The 27,096-nt window shown below is 37.0% G+C and overlaps 1 protein-coding gene across 1 annotated transcript; it reads right to left on the bottom strand.

Moving 5' to 3' along the window:
- Positions 1–240: 240 nt before the first annotated feature.
- Positions 241–26,609, bottom strand: SHCBP1 (SHC binding and spindle associated 1). Its single transcript, XM_015062068.3, has 13 exons — positions 26,455–26,609; positions 23,668–23,835; positions 23,372–23,487; positions 21,744–21,952; positions 16,971–17,063; positions 13,773–14,006; positions 13,514–13,682; positions 13,084–13,204; positions 10,191–10,322; positions 9,435–9,553; positions 3,801–3,887; positions 3,280–3,421; positions 241–1,445 (listed from the first exon to the last, which is right to left on the bottom strand). The coding sequence occupies exons 1-13, from the start codon at positions 26,561–26,563 to the stop codon at positions 1,120–1,122; spliced, it is 2,025 nt and encodes a 674-aa protein (XP_014917554.3). The 5' UTR covers positions 26,564–26,609; the 3' UTR covers positions 241–1,119.
- Positions 26,610–27,096: the final 487 nt, after the last annotated feature.

The raw sequence follows: 27,096 nt of genomic DNA, 5'->3' as shown, positions 1-27,096 counted from the left end.
ATAAAGAAATTTTATTGGAAAACCAATTTGATTTTTTTAAACATTGAATAAATGGTTTTTAAATCAGTATTTGGGTCAAGTTTATGCAGAATTAATTAGCATTACCTCTGCAATAGGATTTAAAATGAGGAAAAGAAAAACGCCTTTCAATGGTCATTCCATTGTGTGCATTCCAAAAGGACCACAGATGCTACAGCACTATGGCCCATAATGCATCTGGAAAAACAGAACAAGATTCAATTTATTATTTCATAATTTTAATTTTAATCAGTAAGCATATTAATGTCACATATACTTTTTAAAAATATAAATATCTTTAAAAGCTGTGTCTTACAATATGATATTCAAGAACACAGAGCTGATACAGGTTGTAAAAGAAACCACTATGTGTAAGATATTTGAAATCTGATCAGAATACTGTTATGGTCAAAGAAAAACACCTTCTTTTTAATCATTCATATTCAGCAACAGTGAAAATGTTCTACATACGCATTGGCTCTGAATAACACATCTCATATCTGTTTCAAACCTGCCATGCTATCTATTACTGTTTTGATGATTACACTGTTCAACACAAAAATGCATCCCACTCAAATTCTCAATAGTACGTCTGATTATGCAGATAACTTCCTAATAATAAAAACTTATTTTAAGACAAGTAGTATGCAAATATATCATGGAATTCAGACTTGCTGTAATTGGGAGAAAAAGACAAGTGTAAAGAACACTGCACATTTGACATTTGACACCTACTGCATTTCTGTGCACTCATCTTGCATTCCCTTTCTTCTTTGAAGTGCTAGGTTAAAAGTGTATTTACACTAGAAAGTTACTGATAGGCTTAATAATATGAGAGAACTATGTGTTTGAGAAAGCAAGACTTTCTGGATAAGAAATCTTCAAATATTTTCTATTTTATATGTTTCTATGACCTTCCTTATAAAAGGGAATGTTTCATGTGCAACACCTGCAGATAGAAATAGATGTACATTTCACTCGAACCCAATCAAATATATCAAATATAAAATACAGACATGAAGCAAACTATGATAGCAGCAGTGATTCTCAGGGCAGCATGTGCAAAATCCAATATTTTGCTATCTATTTATATCACGGTGGTCAGAAAAGAAATGTGCCAAAACTCCCTTTCCCATTCCATTTGAACTGGTTCCCCACAATTGAAACAAACATCTCCTGTGACATTAAGTTGTCATCAGCTTGCGTGATCCCCAGTTCACTCAACCTTTTCTTCTTCATCTGACCCTTCTGTGTGGAGGCAGCAACTAGTTCATTTACAATTTCACAGTTGCCTTCCACTTGCTCAGAAAGATTAGATCTTGCATAAAGCTCCATTTTGCCAGTTGTACATTGAATCAGCTCTTCTAGATCCACCCTTTCCGCTGTGTCTGCCTCCTCACTTGTCGGAATTTTAAGTGCTCTATTTTCTGAAGAAACAAACAAATTATAACAAATACAGTAAAATGTACAAAATAACACAACAAAAAATATATATACTTCTATATTCTAAAAAAATTGTTTTAATGTTTATTTATTATTGAGAGAAAGAGAGAGAGAGAGAGAGAGAGAGCGCATGAGCAGGGAAGGGGAAGAGAGAGGAGACGCAGAATCCAAAGCAGACTCCCGGCTCCGAGCTGTCAGCACAGAGCCTGACGCAGGACTCGAACTCACAAACCACGAGATCATGACCTGAGCCGAAGTCGGATGCTTAACCGACTGAGCTACCCAGGTGCCCCTATATTTCTATATTCTAATTAAAGCTTTTAAGTTTTTACTGCCAACGATTCCTGCTGTCATCTGACTGGATTCCATGAACTCTTTGCCATAAGTATTTCAATAAGCAGTTGTCTTAGTCTTTGTACCAAGACTTTCTGACCCTCATACAGGATTACCAATTTTGAATTATTTTCTATTTTTATCCTAGAATCTCATTCACTCAACGGACCCTTTCTGGATATTGACTACCTACTATAAGCACGGTGTTAGGAGATAGACACAAAGATTAGTAAGAGTGCCACTATTCCCAAAGGAACTCTCCTTCTAGCAGCTAATGCCAGCATTAGAAGTGAGTGCTTACTGAGGGGCAGAATTCTAGATGGCCCCTATGATGCCCACCCCCCTGGTATTACTTTCAGGATTGTTAAGTGGCAAAAGGATTTTGCACATGTAATTAAGGTTACTAATCAGCTGACTCTAAGTAAATAATTCAGGTGTCCCTAATCTAATCACTTGGACCTTTTAAAAGTTGGGGTTTTGTTCTGGCTAGATGAAGAAGAGGAAAGTATGAAGAAATTCAAAACATGAGAGATTTGAAGCATGAACAAAATTTGCCTTAAGGAAGTTTCTCTTGAGGAAAGTTGCTGAGATACAGGAGGTTATGGGGGCAAGACCTGGACAGTGGCCTCTAGAAGCTGAAGCAATCCTCAGGCAATTGTAAAAAAAAAAAAAAAAAAAATGGAGACCTCAGTCCTACAACCTCAAGGAAATGGATTTTGCCAACAATATGAATGAGCTCAGAAGCAGATTTCCCCCTCAGAGCTCTCAGATCAAAGCCCACTCCCCTTAACTTCACCCTTCTGAGACCCTAAGCACATAATGCAGCCAAGCCCACCTGGACTTCTGACCTACATAACTGTGAGAAGAAAAAGAACTCACAGATAACTAGACTGTATCCTGATGGATGACGAGGACTACCTTCCTCATCCATGCCAATGCATAATCCCTCTCTGACTAAGATTTCACAGTAATCTGGGTCATGGCTTAAAAGTCACAAATTTCCTACTGAGCTCAGTTTTCCTGCCAAGAAAGATAGTTAACAGGGAGGCATTTACTTCTGCCAATAAAAAATAGAGACAAACTCCACAATCCCCTCCAGTAAATGCAGCCTTCAATCTGGCACATGCATTTCTCTGCCTCCATCCTTAACAAATGTCAGCAGGAGCCACCATTTCTATCATATGCTCAGCTTTATTCTATAAATGCACAGAAAGCCAAGCATGATAAGAAGAGAACCGCAGGACCACAGAAACCACACACCAGGGTTTTGAATGAATAGGTGAACTAGTTGACCTTGAAAGTTTCTTTCACTCTGAGAGTCTACAATGTTACAGCCTTCCCAAGTTTCTCTGTCTCAGAGTCCAAGCATATGCCAGTTATCTTTGTTAAGGAGAGGAAGACTCAGATCCTTAATAAGAGTTAATGCTGAAATAAAGTAAACTAGGATCACATTTTTATTTTTAAAAATCACTAAATAAAACATACCTTCAGTTTCATCTTGGACATTTTCTTGCAGGTCAGAGAAGATTGTAGGTTTCACCAAGACAACACCATAACCTTCATTATTATGTATGACATTATTCACCATGGATATTTTGGGAATGTCATAATGCTCATCTAAGAAGTCCTGTGACATTGAAAACAAATGTTTTAAGGAACTGTCACATTCAACACTGCCTGCTTTAAAAATCTTCTCACTGTTTTCAGGCTATTCTAAAAATAAAGTAGAAAGCTATGCTTATTAATATGTTGTAGCACAGTCTGAGCTCTGAATGACACAGCATTCCTCTGTCATCTCTGCAGATCTATAGATAGCAAAGTATTCTCACAAAAGACCCTCAATCACCAACTATTGATATCAAGATGATTATTAAGATGTATGTACTGTTTGTGCTTTTCAAAACCAAACAATAGAACTCAACTTGGGAATTTAACAAAACACAATTATTTCTTAGATGAAACCATTCTAACCTTTGGAAAGAGGGTGTTTTAGCAGGTACACTCACCTTAATGAGTATCCCTTCCTTGCAGTGATGGATCCCATTGTCACTCAAGGTGCACTTACTCCCGGGATATATTTCTATACCAGCACCCTACAAGTTACATTTCAAGGTATCACAATCAGTATTTTAAGGCAGGACTACAAGAGAAGATTTATTACAATCATTTCTTAAACCTTAACACAGTGTAAATATAAAGTGTTTTACAGAAAGTTTCATTAGATATTTCTAATCAACATTTCTATTTGCTCCATTTCCAGCAAGTTGTCTATCATTTATCACTTTCAAAAACCACACGCAGAGACACACACAAAACACTGGCTAAGATGATCAACACTTGATTATTGTTCCACTCCCTTTCATTCTGGATAAGTCAGTTTTCTGATTCTGCCAAATAAAAAAAACAAAATATTTGACAATTTTGCACTTATTCAAAATGATCATCCTGAGATACTAAATTAGTTGGAGAATGGTATTTGAGTCTAGTAAAATATTGCAATTTAAGTATAGAAAGAAGACCTGATATTTTTAAAAACACACTAGTTTTAAAACATCCCAACATAACCTAAAAATCACTTCTATGAGCTAAAAAATTAATAGCCTCCACTAGTACACACATGTTAAAATTAGCAACCAATTCAAGTGACTCAATAAAACAAAGTAACCAGAAAGATCCATGCATGGCACAATTCTTTCACAGTGTCCCTTGAGACCACATGGTACCAATTAAGTAACAGTAACAGGAATAATTTACTTCCTAAAACTATACTAAGCACTTTGGGAAGTAAAAATAATTTACTCAAACCTCTATAGTTATTTAAGAAATCATTTTGGGAATAATTTAATATACAATATCATACATGAAGAGCTGCTATTAAGCATTTATAAGACACCTACCACATATATGTTGAGTTTTTTTTCTAAGAGTAGTAGTAAACCATGAGAAAATATTTATTATTAATTCCCCTTTTGGGGATACAAGAACACATATGGCTAGATGGCTAATCTAACTCTCTACTAAGTAAAAAAAAATCTTCCAATTGGGCTTTCTTCCCCAGACATGAAGCTGAAGAATCTGGCAATCCATAAACACAAGACACAGACCAGAAAAGCCTTCCAAAAAGCCTGAACTCTCTAGCCAAAGGACCAGGCAGTTTAGAAAGACAGAAGACTTTCAGATAATTATAGCTCTATGCCAGTCAAACGCCACAGACAAAAATAGTGGCCCATCCCCATGTTGGCAAATGCTAAGAGGAGAGAATAGACTTTCACCTTCTGGAGGCTGTAACCAGGCACCCCAACTCTCCCAATGGGGTGGTGTCAGAGAAAGCCAAGCAGGAAGCCAGGATTTGCATCCCCACCAGCCGGTAACAAGGCCCTAGCAGCATCGCTGGAGACTACACACTCCCACCCAACAGTCACAAGATGCCACTCCCTCTCACCACTAGAGCAGTATCAGAGCAGACCTGGTAGAAAGTCTGGACTTTCACCATTGCTCAGTGGTAACAAGGCCACTGTCATGGGCCACAGTGTCAGTGGGCACCATGCTGGAAACCAGAATTTCCATCCCCTCCCAGCAGTAACAAAGAGCTATCCCACTGAAACAAGTATCAATGGAGGCTAAAATGGGGAACCTGGGCTTCTACCTCCTTCCACCAGCAGTACCCTTCATCCCATCCCCTCCTGTAAGGGTGTCACTTAAACTAAAACAGAAGATCCAGACTCTCATAATGTAGTACAAAATGTCCAGGTTTTGATGGAAAATCACCTGTCATACCAAGAACCAGGAAGATGTCAAACTGAATAAGATGGTCAATAGATGCCAAAACCAAGATGTCAAAGATGTTAGAATTAGCTGACAATGATTTTAAAGCATCCACGATAAATAGGCTTTAAGAAGCAATTACGAACATACTTAAATGAAAAATTAAAGGCGCACAAAGAAAGTCTCAGTGAAAAAAACAGAAGATATGAAAGACCAAATGGAAATTTCAGAACTCAAAAATAACTGAAATAAAAAGCTCTGTGGATGGACTCAACAGCAAAAAGGAAAACAAGGAGGAAAGAATCAGTGAACTAGTAAGATAGAACAGTAGAAATTACCCAACCTAAACAACACAGAGAAAATTCACTGAAAAAGAAAAGTGAACAGAGCCTCAGGGACCAATAAGACTATAACAAACTACCAATATCAAGAATGAAATGAGATACCAGCACTGACCCTGCAGACATCAAAAGGTTAAAGACTAAGGGAATACCACAAATAACTATACCTGTAAATTTGACAACTTAGCAGAAGAAATGGTCACCTGCCCCCTCAGGCTGGTGTGAGGCCTAACGGGCTGGGTGGGAGGTGGTACATATAACACATGGTGCTCCAGGAGTCACTGGTGCCACTGCCACCAAACAGGAAAGCCCTTCACCACTGACCTGGCACCCCTCCACAGGAGCTCTGTAACCTATCAGCATATCTGTTAACTCACTCAGTATGAAATAGGTCATTTGAACAGCCCTATAACTGTTAAGGAAATTGAATTCATAATTTTAAAATTCCCAAAAAAGAAATCTCCAGGCCCAGATGGTTTCACTGGAAAAATCTACCAAACATTTAAAGAATTAATACAAATTAGTGAAGGGAATACTTCCAAATTCATTTTATGAAGCTAATATTATCCTGATAACAAAACTTGACAAAGATAGTGCAAATAAAGAAAACTTCAGACCAATATCTCTCATGAATACAGATGTAAAAATTCCTCACAAAACATTGGCAAATATATTACAGCAATATATTAAAAAATATACACTATGACTAAATTGTGTTTATTCCAGGGGTGCAAAACTGGTTCAAAATTTGAAAATCAATTAATGTAACCCACCATTTTCTTTCTTCCAAAAAGAAAAATCATGTAATCATATGAAATGATTAAGGAAAAACATCTAGCAAACATCAACACACAGTGATTACAAAAATTATCACAAAAGAGAAATAGAGAATTTACTCAACTTGATAAAGATTATCTACAAAAAGCCTATAATTAACCTTATACTGAATACATTCTCCCTGATACCAAGAACAAGTAAGGATGTCCACCCTCACCACTCTTATTCAGCATAGTGCTGGAAGTTCTAGTCAGTGCCATAAAGCAAAAAAAAAAAAAAGGAAATAAAACCATACAGATCAGAAGGGAAGAAATAAAACTGTCCCTATTTGCAAATGATATGATAGTCATGTAGAAAATCCCAAGAAATCTACAAAAACATTCCTAGAACTATTAAGAAAAGTCAGCAAGGTCACAGGATATGTGACAAACAATAGTCAATTGTATACTAGCAATGAACACATGGACATTGAAATTAAAAATATGAGATGACTTATAATCACTTAAAAATGAAATATTTACATAGAAATCTAAGAAAACACATACAAGACTTGTATTCTAAAAATTATGGAATGCTAATGAAAGAAATCAAAGATGAAAATAAATGGGAGAGAGAGTGTTCACAAGATTGGAAGACTCAACATAAAAAAGATGTCCATCCTCCCCAAATTGATATACAGTTTTATTAGAATTCCTATCAAAATCTCACCAAGATTTTTTGTAGACAGAGACCATATTTTTCTAAAACTTATATTGACAGGCAAAGGAACCAGAATAGTTGAAACCATTTTGGAAAAGACAAAGTGGGAGGAATCACTGTATCAGATTTCAAGACTCAACATACAGTAACAGATATTGGTGGAGGGACAGGTACACAGATCAGTGGAATGGAATGGAGAACCTAGAAATGGACCTACACAAATTTTCCAGATGATTTTTGACAAAGGTAGAAAACCAATTTATCAAAGGAAGAGCCGCCTTTTCAAGAAATGGTGTGGTTACAACTGGACATCTATGGGCCAAAAAATAAATTAATCTTAATCTAAAACTCATATTTACACCAAAATTTACTCAAAAAATGGATCATGACCTTAAATGTAAAATGTAAACTATGAAATTTTTAGGAAAAAAAATAAAAGAAAATCTTTGCTCTCTAAGGCTGGGCAAAGAGTTCTTGTACTTAACACCAAAAGCACTACCCCACAAAAGGGAAAATCAGTAAATTGGACTTCACTGACACTTAAAGCTTTTCTTTGTAGAAGCCCAAGTGAAGAAAATGAAAAGACAAGCTACAGTTTAGCATACAAATCTGCAAACCAAATACCCACCAGAGGACTAGTATCTAGAATATAAAAAGAACTCTCCAAAATCTACAGTAAAAAAGAACAAATAATCCGATTAGAAAATGGGCAGAAGTCATGAATAGACATTTCACTGAAGAGAAGGATGGCACGTAAGAATATGAAAAAATGTTCAATATCATTAACCACTAGGTAAATGAAAAGTAAAACCACATACCTATCAGAATGGCTAAAATTTAAAAAACCAAATGCTGGTAAGGATATGGAGAAACTATTATCACTCAAACACTGCTGATGGGAATGTAAAATGGTGTAACTACTCTGGAAAACAGTTTGGCCGTGTCTTTAAAAAAAAAAAAAGTAAACATGTAGCTACCATGTGCACTCCTGGGCATTTACACCAGAGAAATGAAAAGTGCTCACACAGTAACCTGTACACAAATGTTTGCAGCAGCTTTATTTACAATAGCCAAAACCTGGAAAAAACCCAGATATCCTTCAACGGGTAAACAGTTAAACAAACTGGAATATGCTAGAATACTATTCAGCAATAAAAAAAGAACAAACACTTTGCACCTGGAACAACTTGGATGAATCTCCAGAGAACTGTGCTGAGTGAAAAAAGCCAATCCCAGAAGGTTACATTCTGTATGATTATGTTTACGTAACATTCTTGAAATGACGAAATAATAGAAATGGAGAAGAGACTAAAGTTTGCCAGTGATTAAGAAAGAGGTCTGAAGGAGAGGCAAGTGGATGTGGCTATCAAAGGCAACATGCAGGATCCTTGGAGTGATGGAAATACTCAACTGAATCATGTTATCCTGTTGTGCTACAGTTTTCCAAGATGTTACAATTATGGGGAAACTAGTACAGAGTATACATATAGGACCATTCTGTATAATTTCTTACAACAGTACGTTAGCTCAGCAATAATCTCAAAATAAAAAGTCTCATTTAAAAAAAGCAACTCAGGGCGCCTGGGTGGCTCAGTCGATTGGGTGTCCGACTTCGGCTCAGGTCACGATCTCGTGGCCTATGAGTTCGAGCCCCGCATCAGGCTCTGTGCTGGCAGCTCAAAACCTGGAGCTTGCTTCGGAGATTCTGTGTCTCCCTCTCCTTCAGCCCCTCCCCAACTCATGCTCTGTCTCTGTCTCAAAAATAAATAAACATTAAAATTTTTTTAAAAAGAGCAACTGAGCTTCAATTGCTACAAAACTGTTTGCAAAATTAACAAATGTGAAGGGTCTAAATCTCAAAGTTATCCTAGAGCAACTGTCAGATTTCTTATTTTTCTTCCTTACACAATTGACTCTGGCTGATTTAGTGTATATAAGTATCTGAACTTCTTTGAGGAAAGAGAACGGGAGTGTACATCTTTACATCTTGGTCCCACATTTTACTTATTTAGAACTTAAACCTAAACTTCTTTCCCAAAAGATAAGAGATTATCCTACCTTGGCACCATATAAATCTGAGTTCTGCATTAAAAATTCTGCTGATGTTCGCACCGTGACTCCTGTAGTTTCACACTGCAGCACACAGTTTTCCAATGTGGTCTTACCACGATGAATGACTAGAATGAAAACATGCAATTAAATGCTTTAAGTAATGTGTGTTTTCCAATATTAGAAATGGTCTAGAGCTGACATTAGGTGGTCTAAATATTTCACTAGCCACCATGTAAACTTTGTTATTGGAATTACAAATTCATAATTTACAAAACAATGACTAAAATCTAAAAGCAGCATTTTAAAAAAGAATGATCTCAGAAACTTAAAACCAAGTTAAAAAGCACTTTTCATTACCAAAAAAGTATCAGAAAGTAACTTTCATGAGTATCCTGGAAGGGAGAAGAAAAGGAGACCAATTCTAGAAAGGGAATACAGATCCTAGGAAACAAATACCAGCACAATGGGAAAATAGCTGCATTGAGTTTAGGGCTAATCGAAAACAAAGAACACAGACCACAATATTGGAATGTTTGAAAGAAAAAAATGACCACAAAGAAACCAATATTAAACTAACAAATTTTCAGAATAGACTGAACTATTTTTTACTTTAGAGTAAGCTTCCTAAGTCATCAAGTTATGTGTACATAAATAATCAGTCTTCCATATACTCAAGAGTAAGTTTATTAAATTGCATTTTCCAGGGAAAGTAAAGTTTTCCTTCCTGGAACAAAATAATACATGAAATATTCAGATACTTACTCAAGATTCCTTCTACAGCATCATGCTGAATAAATTTTATGCTTGAGATCTTAATATCTGCACCTGTACAATCCACAAAAGTGTCTCCTTTGCCCCTCTTTTCTATCACAATATCATCTGGTAGACCATATCCTAAGGAAGAGAGCAAGAGTGTTTAAGATGCTTGAGGGGAAATGTCTAAACACAAAATTGCTACAGTAGATTTCTCTATTTCAAATGACCACAAATGATATTTGAGACCAGTCAACCAAGTTGCATTTAAGTAAAATCTAATTATCTCCTCACATATCTTGTTTAATTTAAACCAGAGTATACAATTTTTAATTATAACAACTCCTCAATTTGCTCCCATTATCAGGAAGACTACCCTATCAACCATCTCAGACCAGGTCAGCACTAAATTTGCTTACAAAACTGCTATATAAAAGTAAATAATCCTAAATACTCACAGCTGGTTCAAAAAGTTTTAAAAATGCATTTAACCCTTAAAAGTTTTTTTCCCCACTCTAAAATCCTATTATTCTAATACAAATTAGGTTTGAAAAATCCTAGGCATTTCTCAAGATTTTTAAATTTTAGTATTCTCTTAAACAGGTTGACTTAGAACCTGACAGATGGACTTAAAACAATTTCAGTTATTGAAAAAACAGGTCTACTCATGAACCAATAAAAAACAATGGAGCTCTACAAATTCCAAACTAATAATGCAGGCCAGACCTCTGAATGGGCTTACAAAACCTGGAGTGTCAGAAAACTAGAGAAGTTGTCTGACTTTCATCATAAAACGGAATCACATAGAAAAAGCTGTAAGAACTAAGTCTCAATGTCTAAGATGAGCCTTTGTTTGAGTAAACGAAAGCAGTCACTACATTAAATAGGCAAAACCAATAAAGTTTTCTGTACTCAAAGGACACAGACAAGCCTTTGGGGGCACTGAAGAAGAATACAAGAGGACTCCATATTTGGGGGTAATGCCAGTGGTGGACTCTGGATGATTGGATTGTAAGTAATTTCTCTTTCTGACTTCTTTTGTGTCTGCCTGCAGTTGGAACATTTTCTACGATAACCATTATGTTTATCATCAAAAAAATTAAAAACTAAAAAAATTTGCCATATTGAGGAAAAAAATTAAGCTTATTACATTAACAAGCTACATATTCTTAGCAATTTAAAACATAAAACCATCATTTAAGCAAATGTACTAAACAAGAAAGAAAAACCCTACTATAGGTACTGTTAACACCCTGCACATAGTAGGTACTCAATTATATATCTCTTGTGATAAGTGTTAGCTATAGATCAGTCAGATAAGCTATCAGATAAGCCTTAATCTTCTTACTCATGAACAGGTACTCCATATATTCACACTAGATATACCACCTGATTCCCCAAATTCTCAGAAATGCCCCCTGTTAGTAAATCTATAGTCATTTTTACACTTAATCCTCAGATATCTATATGGTTATTTATGACACTTTGGCAATTTCATTATTAATTTCCTCACCAACCTAGGAAGAACTGCTATCCACCATACAATCTATAATATCAATGCTATTTTCACTATGCTGAAAAATAAAGTGTTTTTATTGCAGTGATTTATCCTGCAGATGTGTTATTTATACACATACATCTATTATATATCAAATATTTGGAGAAGGGAAAGAACAAAAATTACATACATAAAACAAAAAAGGGGGTAAAGTGATGTACTAGTGAACAGCAGGAAATTAAACTCCCAGCCTTGCTTCCATTAAGAAGTTTTGACAAGATAAAGATAAAGAGCATAGCTTAAGCAGTTTGTGAACAGCTGCACAAGTCCCAAAATGATATATGATTTTTTGCATTACAAGCTTTATTGCTAACTTGAAGCTTTTTTGGTAAATAGTTGAACAGGTGCATCTAAATTTAATATGTTATGGAAATACACAGGACCATGAAGAACAACTGTAAAGTAACCTAAATTTAGGAATCACTCTAAATGTACAATAAGATTATGACAGCCTAAAAAGTTATTTTTAATAGAATCTTTCAACATTAACGTTCTCATAAGTATACTTTGGTCAAGATACGAAGTAGAATTTGACATTCAGCAAGTTTAAAGAATGAATAAGATAAAGATTTTTGGTCCACTTTCAAGTTGGACCTGCACCTATGCAGAAATACGTTAAATTTAAAACAAAAACCATGCATCAACACATCCATAACATATAAGAAATGAAGAGTAGGCAGGAAATAAAAAATACTAAACCTTAAAAAATATTCCTAGGGAAAATTTTTATTCTAGAAATGAAATTTCCTTTCCATAAACCACCTACATTCTGGAAAATATGCTTCTTCGTAATGGTCTTTTTTTCTCTATGTGCTTGTTTTCCCAACACATACAATGCCACAAAAAAATCATACCTCAAGTTGCTCAAACACTGAGTCAATGTCCCACACACTTTAAATATATATATATATATATGTATATGTACATGTATATGTGTATATATATATAAATATAAACATAAATATATATGTATATATATAAACATAAATATATGTATATGTATATATATTTATATATGAGACAGAGAGAGAGGACACATGTGGCAGGCGGGCACACGTGGGAAAAGGGCAGAGGGAGAGAGAGAATCTTAAGCAGCCAGCACAGAGCCAAGGCAGGGCTCAATCTCACAACTGTGAAATCATGACTTGAGCCAAAATCAGGAGTTAGTAGCTTAACCAACTGAACCACCCAGGCTCTCCTAAATACTCAAAATATTTTAAGGAAATTCATTTGAAATCAAATAGAATTAATCATATTCTTGGAGTTTCAACAAGATCAGTGATTTACTGTTTTCTTAAGCATTATCATGCCAGAGAGTTTGGTTGCATGATATTCCGGACTCACCTTCCAACTCAATGGAGTCAGCAATGGCGAATGTGCCATGTACCATGTAATGGCCAGGACAAACAATCACAGTGTCACCTTCATAGCAGGCATTTATAGCAGACAATGGATCACTATGGAACTAGAAAACAACAACATATTGCAAATATACACCCCCAAAAGCAACCTACATATCACTCCAGGTACTCTCATGTTTCACTTTCAAAGTGCCAAAACCACATACTTAAAAAAAATATCTCCTCAGCTACTGCACTGAACCCAACACGTGCTTGGTAAGTGACTAATGCTTATGAAAGGCAGGGCTCTCACTACTACCCATTTCACAAAAAATCAACTCTGGGAAGCTCCTATAAACGCTTTGTAGAATTCAGGAAAACCTGGCCTGAATTAGAAGAGAAAAAGCCACCTGCAGCAAAAAAACTCCTTTTACCTGAATTTCTGTTTCTTCCTTACAAGGCTCCTGACAAAGCCTGTCCCTGAGCAGAGACCGCAGCAGACCAGTCATCATGGTGGAGGAGACCACATGCGTGACCTTCTGACCATTTGGACGAATGCCCTTTGCTTGGATATTCGAATTCTTCTGATAACCAAACACGTATCTTAGAGAAATCAACAGACCTATCAGTTCTCAGTAAGATAGCTGGTTAGAAAAGATGCCAACTAGCTAAGAATAACAAAGACACACATACCTCAACAATGGATTCTCAATGAGTTTTAGCTTTTGTTTCAACTGTTCCATCTCTGAATATAATTTTAACCCTTCAACCATGGAGATGTTTTCCTGCTCGGAATCGGAGTTACAATTTGACAAACTGCTTCTCAGATTTAAAAATTTCCTATAACTGTCCTCACATTGGGACAACAGATTGCGGTAATCAACAATAAGTCCTGAAGGAACTCGATCTTCAAGGATGTCATAATGCCTGCAAGTTTAAAAGCAAATTGAAATACACTGCCTTTCTGATATATTTTCCTATCATTAAAACAGCCCATTTAGTCCTTAAAGACCAGGAAGAAAAGCATTTTATAATACATAACTCAGTACATGTTAAGTCTTTCTGAATAGCATTCTATTATAAGTGGAAGCTATTGAAAGTTTTAAGGATCACTTTATTAAAGTCACTAGCTTTTCTTGCTTTGGGGAGTTGCTGGGTTTTATTCTTAGATCCAAGCATTTGTTATTTACAAACACTGAAAGTCCATGTTTCACAATTTGTAATCATTATTTAAGAAAAATTATTTTCTCATATATTAGATTCAAAATCTTAAGTGAATGTCAGAGGGCAATCTGGGAGTGTGGATGGGAAGGGAAGTATCTCAAGTAGTTTCATAACAATGTCGAAGATGACCATATTTATAAGATTGAAAAATAAAAATGATTCAAGTCATCTAGTCCTTCCTCACATTTAAAGCCCTACAGCAAAAAATTATGCTGAATATTCCCTTAGGAAGATTATAACAGTATTGCAAAAACATAAGCCTTTGAGATTCTCAGAAAAAAATATAAAGCTGCCATTACTAAACTAGAGAGTGACTGAAACAAAATAACCTTGTACTGGACAACCTTACTGGTACTTAAAATTTATTATTAGTTTGTATATCTTCACAAATATATAGACAGAACAAAAAGTATTTCTAGATGCAATAAAATAATTTATGAATGTACAATCAAGTTAATGGACATGAAATTAATGGATTTGAAAATAAACTGCAATATTATTGTCATTACCTAGTGTTTTAAAATAATTGCTTTATTTCTCACTTAAAAGTATATTGACTAGCTATGCCTGAGGCTAGAGTTTTTCAACCTTGGCTGCATATTAGAATCACTGGGGAGCTTTTAAAAATACAAATGCTCAGGTCCCCATTCAGACCAATTAAATTAGTCTCCAGAAGTAGAGAGGTTTTGCTTTTTTTTAAAGTTCCTTGGGGATTCTAATGTGCAGTCAAGGTTGAAAACTATTGCCTTAGATGATGTTTTTCTAACTTAGTCATGCTCTAAATAAGATAGGGGGGAAAAAACAGAACCACATCCTAAACAAATTTACATGAAATTACAGTTAACATTCAAACAGTACTTAAAATGAATAAAAAATAATTTTTTCCACTTTTCAAGTAAATGAATTAGGTAAAGCTTGAAAAGCAAGGATTTTGTCTGCTCTGGTTAATCCATACTCATTTAAAGATATTCTAGAAATCCACTTTGCAAACAAAAAATTGGGAACCAAACCACTGACTGCTTGATCAGGTCTATTAAGTTATGAAGATTAAGACTCAAATTTTAAAATAAATTTCTTAGCATTTCCCATATCCATGCCAATCAGCTATGTCTTCTCATTAAAGTGATACTTTGTGGTCTGGAAGCAATGAACCAACATTTGTGTCTCAGACCCATAAGCTTTGAAGTACAGCGTTTTGAATTAAAAAGGAAAAATATTTACCTCACAGTGCAAAATCAAGACAGTATGGTTTGATTCCCTTTAAATCCTGCATGTTCATAACGCTACTCCTCTCTTTGCCCAGGGACCTTTTTAAAGAGTCTGCCTACATTTGATAACATTCCAGTTTCCCCATCAAGTACCATAGTTTTCTTCTCCATAACTTAAAACAATTCCTCCCTTACACTTTCTTACCTGCCAGGGATGTAAAAGGTAAATATGTAAATCATCTCTTGTTGTTTGAACATGTAAAGCTGTCAAATCAGAATACAGTCTTTTCCAAGTAAAGATCAAGTTTGCTAGATACACATTATTCACCTACCATTACATCTCACTTCAATCAAAACCAATCATTGCTCTCTAAGAGCAAGCATAACAAAACTAGAAAATATGCAAGCTTATTGAAATTCTGGCATTTTATTGAATACGTTATGGGAAAATAGGAAATGCATGATGGAAAAACTGGAAAGGCTAAATAGAAATCACACATAATTCTAAACCAGGAGGAACCATTAACCATACTTTTCACATGTTTTTTACTTATTATTTACTATGTAAATCAAGAGAAATTTACCAAATCTATTTGGGTTCCACGAAAATGTAAAGGGTTACTGCCTTACCTTATGTAGCAAAATCATCTTTCACACAGGGAAAAAAAAAATCACCTTCTATAATTTTTTTTTTTTTTTTAGTGCAAGTTCTAATTTTATTCTTACTGCAGCACTGCCTATTAAGTTACCACTCATGAATACAAGAAAATTACCTGGTCTTAGAGTACCATCTAGTGGAAATCTGAATACTATGTGGGTTGCATAGTTAAGTTACATTTTTTGTAATGTGTTTTTCCCTATAAAAATATGACAATTCTTCTTCTTAGAAGAAGATTGTGTTTCAGTAATTAGTATACTTTTATGCACCACCAATATTAATTGTTTAGTATTTTTATCTATTTGTCAAATAAGATTTAAGGACAAGAACTTGACAAAACATCCTGAGATAATTCTGTTAGTTTAGCCCAGTGTCTTTTACTATAGGAACTTAGAATAAAGCCAAATATTTTTAAAAGTACTCTTTTAAAAAATTAAAGCAAAAGAAATATCTTATAATTCAACTAACTTCTCTATTTCTCAAATAATTGTCTTTGAATTTAACACAGGGTTTCTTTTAAACACATTAGCTCAAACTGAGTTTTATTCAGACTTACAAAACAGTGAGCTGTTTAATTTCAGTGTCCCTGAACTCAGCTTTTAGACTCAAGTCTATAAACACTAAAAATAGGTTTCTCTGCATTCGTACAGGTTTCATTTAATAACTCATCAATGGGTTATCCTATTTGTATAGCGGCCTGCTTCTGTGTGTGGGCCCTTGGAGTAACATACACCAGACAGGTAAAATAAACCATGGACAGCTCTTTTTCCAACATGGACAAGGTCACTAGCAAATACTTACAATCTCAATCGAGGTTCAACACATCTGACAAAATAATCATACTCATCCTCCTCTTCTTCATCCCAGCTCCTCCAAATGTTTTGATAGAAAAATCTGAAAAGGAAACTTATATCATTCAAATTAATCACTGGCTCAGTGTTAGGGTTTTGGAGAGTGCAAGCTAAAGAGTAAATCACAACAACTGTATCAGTGATGATAGAGAATGCTGCATAAATGCTAGACTTGATAGTTTTGAGTCATACAAGAACTTTTTTAGATTGACTAAAGAAGAAGTTTTCTACAACACTGTTTCCATTACCACCTCTTTTTAATCAGAAGAACTATTTATTGACCATCTGTAATTGGGTAGATGGTAGTGTCATTTGTTAAGATAGGAAAGACTGGGAGAGAAAAAGGTTTGGGGTTGAAAACAGTTTGAACTGAGATGCCTATGTGACCTCCAAGTGGATGATGTCAAGAGCGAATATGAATATATATGCCCAAAGCCCAAGGGAAATATCAGAGCTAAAGACATAAATCTAGGAGTTGTCAGCATATTGATGACATTAAAGCAACAGATGAGATCATCTAGGGAAATAATATAAAACAGCAGTTCTCAAACCTGATTCTGCATGTTAGAGTTCCCCAGGAAGCTTTTAAAAATTGATTCCCAAACCTATCCCAGACCGATAAATCAGAACCTTTGCAAAAGGCAGGAGGGGGACAGGGTTGGGTGCAAGATCCATATTTTTTTAACCCCTCCCCCCCAAGCAATTGAACAAATTTTTATTATGGAAAATTTCAAACATCCACAAGAGCAAGTAGTATCATGAACACCGTTTATGCATTAACCAGCTTCAACAATTATCAATGCATAGGCTATTTTATTTCATCTCTACCCTACCCACTTACTTCTCTGCTCCCCACCCCCACCATCTCAACACTGGATTTACTTTAAAGCAAATGTCAAACATACAACATTCACAAATTTTAGCATATAGCTCTAAAATAAATCTTTACACCAAGAAAGTGTTATAATTTCTTAATATCCAAATATCCAGTCAGTATTGAATTTTCCCTATCTGTCTCTTCTGCTATTGTTGCTGTTATTGTTTTATCACTGGCTTGTTCAAATCAGGATCCAAACAAGGGTCAGCTATTGCATTTAATTAAATCACAGTTATTCTATAGATTATCCCTCCCTCCTTTTCTCTTTGCAATTTATTTAAGTTTCCCACACTCTGAATTTTATTGATTGCATCCCCATGGGGTCATTTAACATGTTTTTCCGCTTCTTTTACTTCTGGTAAACAGAAAGTAAGATCTAAAGACTTCATCAGCTTTGGGAAAGATGTTTTGGCAAGGATACTTAAAGGCGGACACAATGTACCTCCATCAGGAAGCATAAGATACCTGGTCATCTCTTCTGATGATGAGGTTAAGAATGACCAGTGGATTCAGGTGTTGTCAACCGGATCCATCTATTACAGAGTTTCCCATCAGTTTTTCACCAATGGTTGTAGCAGCCAACCACAATTATTGCCTAGAACCTTTATTTTATTACAAGTTGCAAAATAGTGATATTCTGATCCTATCATTCTTTCTTCATGTATTAGTTGGACTACTCCTATAAAACACAATCCCCAGGGGCACCTGGAGGATCAGTCAGTTGAACGTCTGACTTTGGCTCAGGTCATGATCTTGAAGTTCATGAGTTCGAGCCCCACATTGGGCTTGCTGCTGTCAGCCTGTCAGTGCAGAGCCCACTTCAGATCCTCTGTACCCCCTCTCTGCCCCTCCTCTGCTTGCGCTCTCCCTGAAATAAATATTTAAAAAAACAAAAACAAAAGCAATTCCCAGGTAATTCTAATGTGCTTCCAAGGCTGATTAAAGAGAGAGAAGGGTAGATAGTCTAGGACCGATCCCTGGGTAACTCCAACATTTTAAAGTTTTGAGCAAGAGAGGAAGAGCCAAGATGACTAAGAAGCTGGAAGAGTGTGTGTTAGGAAGATGGGAGTGATCAAATAACTAGAATGTGACCAAGAGGGAAAGCAAGATGAGATCAGAAAAGAGATGACTGGGAAGGAGAACATGGAGGACTTTGGTGACCTTAAGCACAATTTCAGTGGTGCTGTGGGGCAGAAGCATTACTGGAATGCCAGGAGGTGCAGACTGTGACTACACAGAATTCTGTCAAGAAGTTCTGCTGTGAGGGCACGTGGGTGGCACCTGGGTTAAGCGATCGACTTCGACTCAGGTTATAATCTCACAGTTCATGAGTCGAGACCCACATCAGGCTCTGTGCTGACCACTCACAGCCTGGAGCCTGCTTCAGATTCTGTGTCTCCCTCTGTCTCTGCCCCTCCCTCACTAGTGCTCTATCTCTCAAAAATAAATAAACATTAGAAAAAAAAAAAAAAAAAGTTCTGCTATGAAAAGGAAGGAGCAGTGAAAATAAAGCCATCTCTTAATTCTTGTAGATTGGACTGCCGGTCTCTTCACCCTCTAGTCATCTCAAAAAAACAAAACAAAACAAAAAAGAACCTGAGCATGCGTTTACTCAGTTAAAAAACTCTGCTGGCTGCTGCCCTCACAACGAAGTTCAAATTCCTGAGCTTGGCGGTATTACTTGGATTCACAATCTGGCTACAGAGCACCTCTCTTGTCAGACCTCCTGCATGCAAACTCCCATTTCACAAGGTCTTTCAAACTTCCATGTGAAATGCTGGTCAGGCTGTCCACCTTCTCCACCTGGTGAACTTATATTTACATTTCAAGACTTAGCTCAAGTATTATCCTCACCAGTACCATACTGGGCATTCGCACACATCACTCACATCTGCACCTCCTCCAGTGTTTATTCTCTCAAGACCAAAACCTTAACTTCTGGCTTATCCACTCATATCTCCTCATCCCCCACATCCACTCGGCCACCAAGTCCCAGCCATCCTACCTTCTCAGTAAGCTTCCATGTGTCCTCTCCACACCCCACTCTAGCCCACTCTCCTGCCCGATCTTCTTATTCCATCTCCCTCCATTTGTTTTTCACACAGCAGCCAGAACAAATCTTTTAAAACACAAAGCTGATCCTATTCACCCTTGAATAAAAACTTTTTTCAGTGCTTCCACAGTGCTTTTACAGATAAAATGATTAATTGGCCGATGAAGTCCCACATCTTCTGACTCCTGACAACCTCTAAGCTAGTTTCATAAGTCTTCCCCATTACTGTCTGTGTTCCAGCTATAATGGCCTTCCAGTTCCTTAAATTCACTCAGCTCCTGAACCTGTTCCCTCCCCACCCTTGCCACACCCCTTTCACGTAGCCAACCCTTCAGACCCATGTTCAAATGTCATTTCCTCAGGAAACAACCATGTAACAGCCACCTGACCTAGTCTTGGAACACTCTAATTCTTCATTGCACTCACTGCAGTTTCCAATCACATTTATACCTTCATGTGATTAAGATTCATCTCCCACCTTTAGAATGAAGCCTGCTGGTGGTGGTGATTGTGTCTGTTTCATGCACCAATCAAATCAGGACCCAGCACTTGAATACTCATTGAATAAAAAACAAACGAGAACCCTCATAACTTTTCTGGGCATTGACCAGAATCTGAGTCCTCAAAATGAAGAATAAATTTAGCCAGGCTCACCTTCAAATACCATTACTAATTCCAGATACTTGTCTTTCTACCAACTTCAATACCCATAAAGCTTCATTCCCTGATTCCTAATTTCCTAAACTCATCAATTATCCCTTTACCTTCAAAGGCTTCAGTTGACAGATTTTTTTCAAGTGAGAGAAACTGGTTCTGAACAGAAGCCAGTTCTTTAGATTTATATTGCTTGGCCAAATACTGAATATCTAGGGTTAAAATTTCTTGTGTACAATTAGAAATTTTCCATAAGATCTTGGAAGCTGGGCCCGAAACACTCTGCTTCTTTGTGGAACATCGAAATTAAGCTCAGCAAAACCAGGTTAACTCACTAATGGCATAAAAAGTGAAAACTACAAGACACTATGCTACTATAATCCAGTCTCCCAGCTCCTAGAGGAATAGAAGTCCATTTTTAAATATTCAAAAGTCAGCCTTCCTTAGTGAATATACTTATAATAAAGAAGATTCAAAAGAACTATCTGTATCAGGAACTATCTGACAAAAGATTTATCTGATGATGGTTAACAGAAAGGAGGTGAATGAGGGGATGGGTGAAATAGGTGATGGAGATTAAGGAGAGCACTTTTGATGGGCATTGGGTGATAAATGGAACTTCTGAATCACTATAAGTATCCCCTAAGTATCCTGGAAGCGGCCTGAGAAAACATCTTTGGTCAGATACATTCTTGGGAAAAAAATGTGTCTTACCGGTGTAGAAGACATAGTGTACCACCTCCTTCACTTTCTTTCCTTTCTTCATATTCAAGTACTTTAATCATAAGCCTTAGCCTCCAGAACTTTTAAGAGTTTCTAAACATATACAAACCAAATGAAGAATCCCGTATCTTTTGTTAACATTTGAGGACACTGAATGAAGGCCATACAGGAATTCTTTGGGTTTTTTTTTTTTCAACTTTTCTATAAGTCTGAAATTATCTCAAAATGAAAACTTAAAATCTTTTTTAAATTTTTTTTAATTTAAAAAAGATTTCCCTATCTTTGAACATTTTAAAATACTGCAATGACCAACTTTATAGTTTGAGTTTTAAATCTAGGTATATAATGCAGACCAGAATTACTGCATTTCATCCAGTCTCAGGCCACAAGGTTATTTTTATCAACTCTCTTCCTACCTGACATGTTCAACTGCAAGAGCTGTCTGGTCAAATACTCCAGAATCATCAAACACCACCCACAGCTCTTGCAGGGGCAACCGATGTTCCTTCAGATCGAGGAGCTCATTCATACAATCCAAGGTAAAAGTGCTCACTTGAGATTCACAGAGGTACGGGTTGGCAAGCCTCACTACTGCCTTCAAGGCTGCAAAGTCCACATCTGTGACCTGAAATTTAAAATATTACTTACATGGAAATAAAAATTAAGACAAATATAAAACACTACTTATAGCCTGATTTTTTAAAGCATGAAATGGGAACACAGAGCCTTCTTCCATAATATAAAAAATAAACAAGAAGGGCCTGGTTCTTACCCATATGGAGCTTACATTGTAATTGAGAATTGAGAAGACAAACAAGACTGTGATAAGCATTTGACAAAGCGTAACTAGCAGGGGTGATGGTCTGGTTTTGCTGGGATGGTAGGGAAAAGTATAGGATGAAAGGGAAGCAGCCATCTGAAGATCAGGCAGGTGAAAAAGCCCTGTGGCAGACTGGCTGCTGGAGCAGGAGAAAGGCAGTGTTTCTTGCTGGAACCAAAGGGAAGAAATAGGCAAGGGAAGGGGCAGCAGTAGATGAAGTGAGAGAGAGGGGCAAGGAGATCAGGACAGAAAGGGCATTGAAAGGAACTTGGGTTTTGTGTTCTCTAGATAAAGAGAAACCACAAAGCCAACACCAAAGGCTTTAGTAAATGCAATGCATTAGAGGTTTTAAGCAGAGAAATGGCACATTTCTCTTTTAAAACAATGACTCTGATAACTTTTAGAGAATAAGTCAGGGTAGAGGTGGGAGATTGAACATGGACAGAAGACATGGATTGTAACGACACTATCATAATCAAATTAATAGGCCTTTACTGCAACCAAAGATATTAGCATAACCCAAAATTCAAAAGTCCCCAGGAACAGCTGCCACCTACTGCCTCATACATAATCACTGCAGAAAGTGATGTCATTTTAAAAAGGAGCTGCAGCAACAACTTGTATTCTTACTCCCTGGTTTAACATTTTAGTTTAACAGGGTTTTTTGTGGTCTAGTTAACAAACACTGAGAAAAATTCACAGCTGTAATTAGAGTGCAAATTTAGTGTAAAAGGCCCAGTCAGCTGAAAAATAAGATTGTTTTTACTTTTGACAATGGGACACATTATCAAGAGATTAACCACATATCTACAAATTTGTTAGGCAAAAAAATAGGCCAGTTTTTAAATGCCTGTTAGGTTTGAGCTACTTAATGGGCTACAACTAAGAAGGTAAAAAATTAATTGAAACTCAGTTGACTTCATAATGAGGCCTCTTTATTTCTTAAATGGTCTCAAATACCTCCTCCACTTCATAGATTTATAAACCATTTCCCCTTGTCAAAGGACACTGAAACTTACACCACCTCAATTCCCTGGTAACTCCTCCTTGGCTGCCTTTAAAATTTGCGGAACATTCCATACACCATGACAATTAGATGTGAAAAACATGCTATTTTCAATCAGCTCATAAACTTTAATTAAAAATAAGCACTTTGGCTGTAACACTCTGAAGGAAAGTGCTTTTAGCAAGAGACAAATGCCTTAACAACAGAATTAAATTTACCTCAACCAGCACCTCAAACACATTAGTGTGCCAGACTGCCCGCCATCCAGATGGTTCAAGGACCTTCTCCAAGAACTCAGCTGTGAATTCTCTTACTTCAGAGGCCTTGCAGTCAGCTACAAACAAATTAAACACAATAAGAATTGAGACTGCATAAAGCAGAGAAAAGTTAACAAATCTACTTAAATCCACTTTCTCAGAATCAACTGGCAAGTCTGGGGGACTGAGATAAACAATCTACATGTAAACTGAAAAGATAAAAGCAGTAAAAAAGAAAAAAAAAAAACCCTACTTACCTAAAATGTAATCTTGATAAGCTCTGAATCGCTCATAGAACAAAAGTTGACTTGTCTGGAATATTTCTGGGAAATGAGTCTTTCCTTCAGGCACAAAACTTTGTAAACTAGTACCCCGCTTATCATGATTGCTACAATCACTGCATGAATCTTCATCTTGGAACAGAGCTACAAGACCAATGAAAATAAGCAGGCTTAGAAACTCCAAACAAAATATAAACAAGGATTTGGGAGCAATGCTTTATTTACCTTTATCACTGTCATAAGAAACCAGTTTTCCAAACTTGAAAATATCACAAAAACCAAGTTCTACTTTGAAACAGTAAGAACTTAAAATGTTTCATAGGTTAGGTCTTTGTTGTTCTGTGAAGTTTTTCAAAGAGGCAGAGGAAAAGGGTTGTTTTTGATTCACTGTAAGTTACCAAAGATCTCCTTTAAAGAATAAAGCTGTGATTCTTACTGTAGCTAGCAACTTATAATAATGGTCAAATATCTTACAGTATTTTTTTCCCCAAAACAATTCCATAAAGTTTCATTAAAGTTAGGAGCTGCTTTCCTATAGTCCTTCTCAAAACAAGTTGAAGCCTTTCTTTATTTTCTTCAATATCAGTCTGTCAATGGCCCCTCAATAAACAAGGATAAGAAATTCTTAATAATGCATAAGGTTTACTTCGCTAAAGCTACTAGGTTCCTCCTCACTAATTTCAGTAACTATGTCTAAGGAAAAGATTAGAAAATGCTAATCACATTAGGTTTGGGCTGTATGTAATTATGTTTTATAAGGCATGATTTGGCCAGTGGAATATCTAAATCTGTGTAATGCGATGTTTTTAATAGACAAAATGGCTACTAAATAAACAATGCAGAGGGTAGCATTTAAGCTGGCAAAATAATTTCCATAGGTTATCTGAGACTGTTATTAACAGCAGTCTTCCCACCCCACCCCCCAGCTCCATGTATTTTCTCCTTGCTTTGACTTCTTTGCTTCTGTTCAGGCCACCAGAGCTACTTGACCTCACAAATGACCCACAGTGTACTCAGAGGTCTACTGCTCACAAATGCCAATGCACATGAAACTAAAAGGGCATCAATACCTCACTAGCTGTGGGGCAATCTCTCTGTGCGTCAATTTCCTCTCCTATAAAGGAAAGGTGAAAATAGCATGCTTATTTCAATTAAATTAAGATAATTACATTATTTATTAATCACAACAGTAATATATAAATAGTATATATAAATGTTAAAGAAATAATACCTCTGCCTCACACCCATTAGGATGGCAATTATCAAAAAATAACAAGAAAAACTATCAGGGAAACAAGTGTTAGTGAGGATATGGAGAAGGAGGAACTCTTGTAAACTGTTGTAGGCATGTAAAATGGTACGGCTGCTATGGAGAACAGTATGGTGGTCCCCCAAAACCCTAAAAATAGAATTACCTTATGACCCAGCAATTTGACTTCTGGGTATATATCCAAAAGAACTGAAAGCAGGACCTCCAAAAGATATTTGTATACCCATGTTCATAGCAGCATTATTCACAATAGCTAAAAGGTGGGAGCAATCCAAGTGTCCATCAATGGATGAATGGAAGGAAATGAATGAAAAAGGAAGGAAATGCTGACATCTGCTACACCATGGATGAACCGTGAGGACATGATGCTAAATGAAATAAGCCAGTAACAGGAAGAGAAATACTGTATGATTTCACTGATAATGAGGTACTTAGTCAAAATCATAAAGACAGAAAGTATAATGATCATAGCCAGGGGATGAGGGAGAGGAGGATGGGAAATTATTATTCAATAGGAATAGAGTTTCAGTTTAGAAGATAACAGAGTTATGGGAATGGACGGTGGTGATGGCTGCATAACAGTCTGAATATATTTAATAACACTGAACTGTACAATTAAAAATTAAGACAGTAAACTTTGTTTTATGTGTATTTTAACACAATACAAAAAAGCAAAGGATACCTTACTTCAGCACAATTCTTTACCGCCACTTTGAAAGCATTACTTTTCACACATTATTTCACTTAATCTTCAACATTCTATTAAGACCATTGGCTCTGTTTTCCAGAAAAGAAAACTGAGGCCAAGTGACTTTTGCCAGGTCACAAGAGGGATTACTAGTGGAATTAAGTCATACATGTTTTCTCACTTTGCCAAGTCTCTTTCCACTACACAATCCAACTGCAAATGTTAAAGGAAAATTCTGAACAGCTTAAAAATATCAGGACAAATAATAATAACGGAAATCTCCACAAAGAGGTAGACAGGACTGAGAATTACACTTTGGTTCTATTTTTAGACTGTCCCATATTGGCTCCCCTAACTTTGGGCGTGTCACCTGCTCTCGGTGCGCAGGGCTACCCAGGCCAAGGGTTCAAGTTTCTTATCTTTCAGTTAAGGGAGAATGGTTCATGATCTACCTTGAGCTGGAGATGAAAAATAGGAGACGTCTCTCCACAGGTGAACACCCACAAAGCACCCGGAAGCCCACCCAGATATCCAGGTTGGAAATTCCTGGCCAGGCTCCCAGTCTCGCGGAAGCTGAAGCCAGATGGGGCGGGGAGAAGGGGAGATGCCCAGGGTACCTCCCGACTTTGGCGTCCTGAGGGGCAGTCGGAGCCTCGCACTGTCACCACCGCCACCCTTGAGAGCTGGGTCCGGAAGCCCAAATAAGACCCAGGCGCCCTTTGAAAGTCCCGACGCCCCCAGGACCCCACGGAAAGGGTCCGCCGCTAGAAGACGGCTCCTCGGGCCCGGCATAACGGGTGCTCACCTTTCTCTAGAGGCGCTGTCGACTCCTCGACCGCCCAGCCCGTGCGCTCCGGCTGGGGAACCATCGCCTGCGACCGCAGCCCGCCAGCCGCCAGCAACCCGTCAGCCATTTCAAATTTCCGCGGGCTGCCGCCTAGCCCAGTAACAGAATGACGCAGGCGTTTCTGATTGGATAGTGGGCCGAGGCTCTTGGGCCAATTAAAGGAAGGCTTACGTAGCCCCATTTCCGAACAAGCTCCGCCCCCTCCAGCTTCCACTAACCCCGGAAACAGAGCCTTTGCGCCACCTACTGGGCGAGCGGACTGCTGTTCTTGTCCAAACTCTTGGTCTTTTGTTTACTGGGACAAAATTTAACTGGAACATAATTCGGGAAGATTTCCGAAACACTAACAAGCAATGCCTGGAAATGGGTATTAGAAAATGCACTGAATTGGGGATAAAAAAGCAGTATGTAGACTTGTTTTTGCCATTACTAGTGGTATTACCTTGAGCAAGTCACTTCACCTCTCAGGGCATCCTCAGTTGTAATAGTGTATCCGTCTAGGTGGCTGCGAACCTTTCACCACGACAAATCAGCCTCATTATCTCTCAACCCCTCCCCTCACCTCTCTCATTTACTATGTACACACAACACGCTCATGCA

The sequence above is a fragment of the Acinonyx jubatus genome, chromosome E2 (genome assembly GCF_027475565.1).
Source record: "Acinonyx jubatus isolate Ajub_Pintada_27869175 chromosome E2, VMU_Ajub_asm_v1.0, whole genome shotgun sequence".
Classification (NCBI taxonomy): domain Eukaryota; kingdom Metazoa; phylum Chordata; class Mammalia; order Carnivora; family Felidae; genus Acinonyx; species Acinonyx jubatus.
Note: the sequence above shows the minus strand (reverse complement) of the source record. Positions and strands in the feature narration are given on the sequence as shown.

Coding starts and splice junctions, on each gene's coding strand:
- SHCBP1 (XM_015062068.3), bottom strand. CDS start 26,563: ATGGCTGACGGGTTGCTGGCGGCTGGCGGGCTGCGGTCGCAGGCGATG. Junction 17,064..21,743: donor CTTGCAGTTGAACATGTCAG/GTAGGAAGAGAG, acceptor TTTCCTTTTCAG/ATTTTTCTATCAAAACATTT. Junction 13,683..13,772: donor ATTGAGAATCCATTGTTGAG/GTATGTGTGTCT, acceptor GATTTCTCTAAG/ATACGTGTTTGGTTATCAGA.